General features: G+C 38.6%; 1 protein-coding gene across 1 annotated transcript; it reads left to right on the top strand.

Annotated features, from left to right (window-relative positions):
- Window positions 1-4,093: 4,093 nt before the first annotated feature.
- Window positions 4,094-9,759, top strand: il10ra (interleukin 10 receptor, alpha). The gene is made up of 7 exons (XM_037677798.1): window positions 4,094-4,112; window positions 6,108-6,228; window positions 6,451-6,620; window positions 6,708-6,847; window positions 7,503-7,671; window positions 8,625-8,743; window positions 8,845-9,759. The coding sequence occupies exons 1-7, from the start codon at window positions 4,094-4,096 to the stop codon at window positions 9,757-9,759; spliced, it is 1,653 nt and encodes a 550-aa protein (XP_037533726.1).
- The last annotated feature ends 1,136 nt before the right edge of the window (window positions 9,760-10,895 follow it).

Genomic DNA, 10,895 nt, shown 5'->3' with positions numbered 1-10,895 from the left:
TAAAACTAGAAACTGAGACAAGTGAGATCAGACCCAAAGTTTTTTTAATTAGATTCCAGTCAGATAAAGCAGTAGAGGCAAAGACCACAGAGCCAAAGCGAGACTTGTTCTTTAGAGTTCTTAACCACAAATACTGAGAGGATTGTGTGTTATACTTCAAAACTGGCGCTAGTTGCAGTAGATTAGTAATATGAAAGTGACAAACCCATCAATGTCTTATAAATTGGGGTAAACCAATGAATTTCACAATGATTATGTAGAAAAGGCCATTTAACAAGAGAATAGAGGTGACAATGATGTGTTCTATAAGGAGCATGTGAAACAAAGCAGAGTGATAAGTTGTGTCCATGTTTATGAAGGATACCCTTACAAGCATGTCTGTAAATTATGTTTCCATAATCCAACAGAGGTAGATTTTTTTTTTTTCAACAATGGTGTCTTTTGCAGCCATTGTAAACAATGAGCATTTTCTGTCATGATAACCAAGTCTTGGTTTAACCTTAGATTGTAAAACATTAACGTGATGTAAAAAGGACAGAGCAATATCGATCCACATTCCCCAAAATTTATAAACTGTGTTACCGCTTCTATAATATCACCGAAGTGGACTTCACCTCTGTAAATGTCACTGTCCCATCTAAGATAATGTTTTTCTCTGAATAACATACAGAATTTCATTTTTCTGCTGCCAGGTTTCCTTGTCACTTTTCACTGTTCAAATAGCACATCATACTTTACTATCTCTTTAATCACTGTTGTTCTAGTAGCTCAGTCCTCTGGAAGCTCTGTCTTACCACTCATAAATCCTCTCTAAAATTCTCACACCATTCTTCCTTCTTCATCTTCCACCATTGTGGTCTTCTTCTTTGCCTTTGCTCTTTTTCTCTTCATCACAGCACATCCTACCCACCACCATCCACTGCTGTTTTACCATGCTCTCCCCTGCCAATACCTTACAGTTTTCAATCATGCTCATGTTATCTTTACACAGAATGTAGTCTACCTGTGTACTTCTGCCTCCACTCTTACTGGTCACCCTATCTTCCTCCGTCTTTTTCAAATAGGTTATGACTACAGTGCAAACTTTCCACCCTCTTAGCAAAATCCATTATCATCTGTCCTTCCTGGTTTATTTTCTTGACACCAAACCTACGCATCACTTCCTCATCTCTTCTGTTTCTTTCACCAACATGTTCAGCCAGGTCTGCTCCAATCACCCCTCTTTCCTCCCTGGAAACACTCTCTGTCACTTCATCCAAATCCTTCCAGGGGAGTACGAAGGCACAGCTGGTAGATGTTCCCTCTCAGCAAGAAGATTGTTATTGAAGAGAACGGACTCATCACAAAACTGTGTCATGACATTGTTTCACTCTGGAAATTCTTTCTTGACAACAAACCTGCAATCAGGCCATGCTGTTGTTCACATAATTAAGTCACATAACATTCAAGTTCACTGTAGTCATATAACATTCAAGTAAGATCTTTCTGGGTGGCATTTGTAAGTTCTTCCCATGCATGCAAGGGTTTTCTCTGGCTATTCTGGGTTTTTCCCACAGACCAAAAATATGCATGTTAGGCTGGTAACTCTAAATTGTCCCTAGGTGTGAGTGAGAGAGTGAATGGTTGTTTGTCTCGTTTGTCTCTATGTGGCCCTGTGATGGACTTGTGGTCTGTCCAGTGTGCACCCCACCTCTTGCACAGTGACTGCTGGATATGTGCACCAGTGACTCCTGAGAAGGAAGAAGTGGGTAATAATGGATGGATGGATGGATTTCTCTTTGTCCTCTACCTCACTTTCAATTTGTGGAGCACAACCACTGAAAACAGTCAAGATCAGACTTTCTTCTTCTACCTTCAGACACATCAATGTAACACTTTTCAACTCTACTATGTTCCTTGCAAATTCCTCCTTCAGGACTGCCCTTTCCTCATTTCTCTTCCAATCCACACCATGGTAAAACACATTAAACCCTGTCCCAATGCTGTGAATCATGGACCTTCCATTTGGTCTCTTGGACACTAACTTTTCCTGTCATTGTCCCCACGTTTAGAGTTGCCATCCCCAGACCATGCTTCATTTTCTTCTTTTTCCTCTGTCTCCTGGCTTATTTCCCTCCTCGTGATATTCTACACACAGTAGCACAATTTCTGCCTGCACTCTGTTTGTCAACAGCACAGAAGGTGAAAGTTATTAACCCAGGAATCAACCAATTTTATATGGCACTATATGGATGAACTCGCATGTTTGTTTTGGCAAAAGACTTTTTAGCGAGATGCACTTCCTGGCACAGTTCTCACACTTTAACCAGACATTGGCACTGGCACAAGAGATTCACTGGCTAGTGCTCCCTAGTGGCTGGTTTGTTGTACTGTCAGCTCTTGCCACATCAAGTTTTGGTATGTAATCATGCTAGATGGCCCAGAATGAGTCATCATCATCAACAACAACTAAAAAAAAACTAAAAAAAAACTTTTTTTTCCATAATCTCTGCAGTCTCTTCATGATTTCTATCATTTCTACTGTCACAGTTCATCATCAGTTGCTCCTGCAAGCAACTTGCAGATGTTGGATGCTGTCAACCACGGCACACTAAAATTCATAACTGGTTGCAACTACCGCACCCATCACTGCACCCTGTAATCACTGGTCAGCTGGTCATCAACTTCACAGATTTTCACACTGGTACATTTTCATCTTTAAATCACTCCTTGGTCTAGTGCCTTCATACATGTATGTATGTATGTATGTTTTATTTATTCATTTCATTTCATCCAAACAACAAATATAATACAATTTAAAGAAAGAAAAAAGATATACAATCACCGAAATAAAATGAAAGGCAGCAGAAGAAGAATGAATTCTTATAACATCTGCCCCTTGTCCCCAAAATATATTCCAAACAAAATTACTATACAAAAGCAAAATGAATTAATAAAAAAATAAAAAGAAAAAAAATAATTAAAAAAACTTAGCTAAAAACTAAGATCAACTGCAAAACTACTATCAACTACATCTCCTACATATCGCTTCATCAGTGCAGCTACAGTGTGCGCTCTGAAGACATAATTACCTGCAGCATGCCCTCAGTGCAGACTGAATTTGGCAAAAGGGCTTTCTCTTACTTTGCTTCTGGAACCTGGAATAACTTGTAAAAAGATCTGAAGTTGTCGACTTTGACCTCTTTCATGGATTTTTAACAACTGTTAAGTTTATTGCAAAACCAACGAAGACATGTTCCTGTTTTTAGTATTTTACGTTGCTTTGTATTGTAGATGTTCCATCCATCCATCCATTTTCTTTACCCGCTTATTCCATTTTGGGTCACGGGGGTCGCTGGTGCCCATGTCCAGCAATCACTGTGCGAGGGGCGGGGTACACCCTGGACGGGTCGCAAGTCCATCACAGGGACACATAGAGACAAACGAGACAAACAACCATTCACTCTCTCACTCACACCTAGGGACAATTTAGAGTTACCAATCAGCCTAACATGCATGTTTTTGGACTGTGGGAGGAAACCGGAGTACCCGGAGAAAACCCACGCATGCACGGAGAGAACATGCAAACTCCACCCAGAAAGGCCCCTGGACCGGGGTTTGAACCAAGGACCTGCTCGCTGAGAGGCAGCAGCTCTACCAGTTGCGCCACCGTGCTGCCCGTATTGTAGATGTCTTTTAATATAATTTATTTGATTTACTTTTCATTTTATATGCATTTATGAGTGTCTATTGTTGTCTGTACCTCATCTGTGTTCTTGTTTAACAGAGGTCTCTCTGCAAATGAGTCCTCGTGACTCAATGAGGCTAGCTTGTATGATAGATAAAGGTTGAATGAATGCTCAAGGTTAGAGTCTGTGTGAGTGATGTGATGAGCTTCTGAAGAGCTTCACAATAGTTGGACTTGTCGTGTTTTCAAAGCTACCACCAGAGGGTAACATTATACAAGTTCTCCTACAGTGTTCTTGTGGTAAAAGTGGGGAAATCCCCCTCAAACAGATGTTATGTTGAAAAAGCCCTCCCTTCTCAAACGCAAAAAAAACTGTGACATTTGGACCTTCCACAGCTCACATTCACTCAGCACTTCTCTGTCCATATGCGACAGAAACCAAAAGGTGAGACAGACAAGTGGTTTGTCTGCAAGAGGACTCCTACCAGGAACCAAAACTTTAAAAAGTCACATGTGAAGAGGAGGCGAGAAACAAAAATTCAGAAAACTGTTGTTTCTCAGAATTGAAAGCATTTGTTTGCAAATTTAGCTGCATATTAAATCGAATGAATTCTACATTCTATGAAACTCTGAAGAGATGCAGCTCCCTGAGTGCAACTTCCGTCTGCGTTTCTTATTAAAATGGTTTATTAATGCAGTTTTACATGAACTAATGCAGAATTTAACCTGCATTAGTTCATGTAAAGCACCTTATCATTAAAAAAACAGATGTCTATGGCACATTTAGGAAACGCCCGCATGATAAAATTATGAGAAACTATGAAAATTGACTAAATCACATCTAAAATGCTAGTTTTGTTGAAAATTCACAGAAAAGCAATAGCAGACAAATGTGTACATAAGATGAGTCATTGAGATAGATACTCTGTGGTTTAAGATAAAAACCAAAGTTGTTCAATGATTAGCTTAAAGCTCACTGCTTTGGAGTATCACACATTTTAAAAGTGCATGTTAAATTTAAATTGTAGATAAGAGTTATCACGTCCAGCAGGCTAACAACACATGTTAAAACACTAAATGCAATAATTAAACTAATGACCCTGTTTCTCTATGAATCATGCTTTGTTGCAGATGAACATTTAAAATGTAAGTATTTTGATACATATTATTGGTGCAATAAATGTAAGCTTATTGTGTCTTTGCAAAAAAAACGATCTGCATGCAACCGACTGTAAATGAAACTTTGCAGATGTTACAGAAAAAGGCCCATTTTTGATCAAAGATGCTCACAGGAAAATAAAATTAAAAACAAGCCTAATGTGTGTTTGTTTAATCAATTTTAATGTTCGATTTTATAAAAACAAGGAATTTAAACCATGCAAATTAACCTGCAAGACCAGAAAATGCAGTTTTTGTTTGCATAAACCGTAAAAGTGGGATACCTGACATTTTTCTATTTAGATTCCTGCATGTGCTGTGAGCTGTGTGGAAAAGTAAAATAAAATAAAATAGTCAGAGCAAAAGAGGAAGGTGAGGCAGAGAGAGAGGGGGGAGGGATGTGAAACTAACAAGAGCGTCAAGGATGCTGTCACAACAGGAAACACATCATCAGAGAGGGAAGGAACAGATTGAAGGGGAGATTTAGAGAAGTTTTATTTATTTCTCTGATGAACTGACAACACAGCATCATCTGGAGTCAGCTGTGTCCCTTCTGTCCAACCACACTTTAATGTTAGTCACATGCGTTTACTCGGATGTTTGGATCAAGGGACTCTGTTGGTGTCTACTGAAAGGATTCATTTGAGACAAGCGAAATGGATTTAAAAAACAAGATGCCAATTTTCATCTTCTTGATTCTCCACATAAATCAAGTGTCAGGTAATTATTCACTTTAATATATAATAATAATAATTTTATTTTGTCTTGTTCTGCCTTTTTTGTGTGTGCTTTTGGTCATTTAGGAATGATTTGAATTGAGTTTATGAGAAAGCTGTAAAAATGATTTATTATAATTTAAAAATCATTATGAGTGGCATAATTTCTCAAATTAGAAAAATTTACATATTTTAGCTCCAACAGTTTGATAATTAATTAACACAGAAATGGGTGACAATAAGTTCCCTTTTACAAAATATATATAAACAAAAAAATCACCACCTTTATGACGACACATCCCATAAACTGTTTTCAAGATCACATCTGTTTTTGTCAACACAACTTCCTTTTCTTCTTTTGATCACATTTTTGGAGGAACATTAAAAAAAAAAACTCTCAGTATATATTTAGTATTCATTTGAATTAAAGCTCAAAAACCAGACTGCGGAAATGTTTCCTCTCCTATTACGCACGCAAAGAAGTGCTTTACATGTAAGGAAATGGAAATGGTTGTGCAAAAGCAGATGTAAGAAATAAATTTCTTTTTTTTTTTTTTTTGACACAGGAACAAACATCTCCCCGCCTGAGAAAATGGAAGTGATCATATCAGATGGGGAGGTGACAATGTTTTGGGAAGATCCCCTGGACGTCTCATCAGATTTTGTGTATAATGTACAAATGGCAAAGTAAGTTTAAATTTCAGTACCACTTTTCCTAAAATTTAATGTTCTGTTCAATCATTCCTATTAGCCTTTATTTCTGTCCTTCTCCTTTTGTTTCCCGTGTTTGAACAGATTATATTATATTATATTTTTCAGAGCGCAGATTATTTTGAAAATTCTACATTTTATCTGATCCAGTGTGTCTTTTTGTCCCATTTGATGACCAGTGAGTTCCCTTTCTTTCAGATACACTGATGAGTGGGCTGAGGTTACCAGCTGCTCCAAAATCACAGAGACCTTCTGCCACCTTACCAGTTTAATTCAAGACTACAGCACCTGCTACAAGGTCAGAGTGCAGCTGGCAGCAGGAGATAAACACTCCACGTGGATACAGAAAAGGTTTTATCCAAATCAAAGTAAGTATTTCAGTTTAGTGTCAGTGAAACATTATTTAGTTACATAATGATTAGTAAATTATTATTATGATCATGCTTTATCTATAGGTCAGCTGCTTCCTCCCTTCTTCTCTTTGTGGGCGACATCCAGCACCTTGACAGTTCATGTACATGAGAAACCCATTCTGAAAAAACTCTTTCCATTTGGAGTCACATACACTATCTACATAGCGGAACAAGACAATAAGGTGGGTTTTAAGGTCTGAATGCACACTTTAGACAATAAGCTAAAAGATAAAAATGGGTCATTTAGGAGAAAGTTTTTGGTTTTTTTATAGGGATGCACAATATTATCTGCATGGTATCGATATTAGCGATAAAGTTAAATATCACCAATTCCATCAAAATATTTTACAGATATAAAAGGCTTCTGTTTTAACTTAATTTTTCATTTAAGAAACTATCAAGTATTAATGCACTACTACTTATGTACTTATCCCTTGTCACTTGTGAACAGGTTGAGTTCAGATTTGTGAAAATGTATAAATTTGCAGTGTTCGAGTGTTGTCATTGTGTCAGAGAGAGTAAATGTCATGAATAAATTTGACATTAAACATAATCCAAGTTGAAGTGTTACATTATTTTCAGCCCCCATTTTGGCATCTGCATTTGGTATCAGGCCAAATTGACAAAGACCATGCAGAATAATGTAGTAGCTTAATTCCACAGCAGAGAAAGCTATATAGTCTCTGTGAGTAGTTGTAGGAGGGAAAAAAAAATTGGTATTGGTATCGGTTATCAGCCAAATATTGTTTAACATATGGGCATATTGGATATTGGCCAAAATTCCCATATCATGCATTCCTAGTTTTTTTTAAAGTAATCATTGTTTTTAATTTTCAGACGACTACAGTTTACCTGGAAGATGACGGTGGAGAAGATCAGAGGACAAAAACTCTTACTGGTCTCCACTGGAAAAGAAAGTACTGCATCAGCATCAAAGTGGAAGCTAAAGGAGGTCTCTCTGCAAGTGATGTCTCTGACCAACAGTGTCTGCTCCTCCCAGAGCAAGGTAAGAACCATAAACAGCAACACAAACCAACAAACATTTCTCACTGATTGCATGTGAACGTAAGATCCCATCAGTTATTAAATTGTATAAATAAATATAAAAGGTTAAAAAAAAGTTACTACTGAAGTTGTTCAAGTCAACATAGAGCTCCACTAAAACTATAGAGTATAATTTTTTTCTTAAACGGATAGTTTGAACCTTTTGAGGTTCAGTTCTATGGATGGGTTTTGAAGAAGTAATATCTTACCTGTCCTAGGTAGCTTTTCTTGGAGAAACTGAGTTGAATTCTGACTAAATTGATGAGCTAATAGGTAATAGTTTGAGCAGGGCCAAGTTCAAAGTGGATCACTGCCATTCTAAAACAATTTCAGTCTCAAATATTTCTTAATACTTCAAAACAAACATTGTTTTAAATACTTATACATCCCTAATTTGCAGTAGATGGCTTATGTGGTAGAACTGCCAGATTATTCCTACTGGAAGTGTCCTCAGCTGCTATGAAAGAAAGGCAGCTTGTTGCTGCTGCTATTTGAAGCTTCAAATAATCAAGGAATTCTGAGTAAACAACAGTATAATACAAAACTGAAATCAATGAAGAGGTTTTTGGAAAAGATTTCCATGATCTGCAATGAGACTTTTGAGAGTTGTTTTAAGACGGCAGGGTTTAGCCAGTACTATGCTCCGACTATTCTTTAATAACTCATTGATCAGGTCAAAAATAGACTCTGTTCATCCAAACTGACACTATTTAAAGAGCTATCTACAACAGGTAAGATAGTCATTATTCATAACCTTTCTACAAAACCACACTTCAAAAGAACTGAACTATCACTTTAAGCCCGAATATAATTTTGACAACGGCACAGACTAAATCTGATACAATCTCAACATTCTAATGTGGGGACATATTCATTTACTGATTCCATAATTCTGTCATTTTGCTTTGTTTCTAGAGTTCTTCGTAATCGCTGTATCCTCTTTATCTATTCTGGGATGCCTGTCCATTGTTGCCATTTTATCAAGCATTCTCTTGTGTTATCTGAGATGTCCTGCAAAAACACCCGCTGCATTGGTAAGCACATAAGTTACCCAGATGTCAACAAGTATTAAACAGTGGTAGATTAATCACAGGTTTTATATAATGTTTGTTTGTCTTCTCTTGCTTTGTATTAGAAATCCCCTGTGAGCGGCTGGCGTCCCCTGTCTGTGTCTGAAGGAATCATGGAGGTAGTTACAGACAAAGGATGGTTTCTTTCCAGTTACAGAACAGAGATGGACAACGCTCCCAAACTCCCCGTGAGCCATGATGTTACAGCGCACATCAAGGAGGAGAACAGGAAAACCAGCGTCGACAGTGGGTTCAGCATGGAGGCAGACTCTGCTACAGAAAATGGAGAAAGGCCTCCAGCGGGACAAGAAGACAGTGGCTGTGGGAGCATGGGAGGACCAGAGAGCTCCTCTGACAATCAGATCTGTTACCCCCCGCAGGAGAAAAGGATGAAAACAGATGGAATAAGGAAGGGAGAAGACAGCGGGGTGGACATGAGCTGCCAGCTTGATTCTTCTTCTTTGAACCTGGAGGGCAAGGACAGTGAGCCTCTTGTGAAAACCGTCAGTGTAGGAAATTATCACAGCCAGGGCCTCTCTGAAGTGCACATGCAGGTCGGAGACGGCGAGGACATGTTGAAACAAATACCTGCACACTTGATTTTGGACAAAGTGCTAAGCGGGTACAGAGCTGGGCCTCAGTCTTGTATCTGCTCAGGAGCGGGTCAGTGCAGCTGGTGCCACAAATGCGGCCATTTTGGAAGCGAAGTCACGAAACAACACAGAGTTGTGTGTATTGAAAACGGACTGCTGGGCAGCAAAATTGACTTAAACTCTTACAAACGCAAAGAGACATTTCCAACTTATTCTAGTAAAACACACGTGGACGCTGTCACCATAGAGGATTTAGACACAGCTTTCTTTCAAATGAGCGAGACGTTTCCTCTGCTGACGTCTCTGGCCTTAACAAAGTGCGAGCAGGACTTCAGTATGAACAACGTTTCCCTCTCGCTCTGTGACGTAGAGCTGATGAATGACTAATGCGCTGAAGAATGCAACAACACTATTTTAAAACATTACTGACGCGACCGGTCCTACATGTCACCCTCGCTGTAATGCAACGTGCGCAGAACTCTGAAGAAATGGAGAATAAAACATCTCGGAGGAGAAAACTCGGCATGCGCCATGTTGTTATTGAGCACAAGCTGGGAGAATAAAGAAAGAGAGAGACTTTATTCAAACCTCCCTCAGCTGCTGCGTTTTTACAGCAGGAAGTGAAACAGACATGAAGAGCGCTGAGAAGAAATGGTTTGACATTTACTCGCATTTGAACGTCAGCTCAAAGGAGTTGCCTCTCACCCACGCTCAGTTTCTTCAAATCTTTGTTCAAACCCAAATTTCAATGCAGGGGAGACTAACATTTGTGAAGGACTGATCGGGGTTTTTTTGTCATAAATTACTGATTTCACAAACTCAGAAAGGCACAAAACATGTTATCCTTTTGTGTTTCTATTTCACCCGGCTCGGGAAGTACATTTTACTTGTAGAGCCAGCAGGGACTATTTATAAGATGTTACTTGAAAAAGACTATTTATTTATTGTGTACCATGAAGACTGAATGTACTTTTTATTTTGCATATATGATTAAACGCTGTCACGACTAACTGTTTGGTGAAATTTCATCGTATTCACATGATTTCAGTCACTTTCAAAAAATGAACCAGGGAGTAACAAGTCGTGGTTGTTTGAGAAACCCTGACTGAAACAGGCCAGAGGAAAACCCTCAAACTACAAATGGACACCAAGTGGAGGAAAAAGACTTATTATGGAGCTGCAGGGATCCCCAAATGCAAACAATATACAGGAACTCAGGCTGTGGTTTCCATACATCTAAACTAAGAAGCAAACACTTCCTCTATCACGTTTCTACCTTCCTCGGTGAAAGCAAAGTCCCACGTCATCATTCCTCATTACAGCAAAGGAAACAAATAATGTCAGATGGGTTCATTTACAGATTTGATCAACAAAGATAAAAAAACAATATGACGTAAATCGCTTTGTGCGGAATAAAGTTTAGGGGAAGTGAGACCAACCTTTGCTTAGTCCTCAAACATGTGACAAGCTCATTTATTTTCTATCACGTGAAACTGTAGCCATGTCACTTTATATCAAATATA

The sequence above is a fragment of the Nematolebias whitei genome, chromosome 6 (genome assembly GCF_014905685.2).
Source record: "Nematolebias whitei isolate Nwh7 chromosome 6, NemWhi1, whole genome shotgun sequence".
NCBI lineage: Eukaryota > Metazoa > Chordata > Actinopteri > Cyprinodontiformes > Rivulidae > Nematolebias > Nematolebias whitei.
The sequence above is the reverse complement of the archived record's forward strand: the minus strand, read 5'-3'. Positions and strand labels throughout refer to the sequence as shown.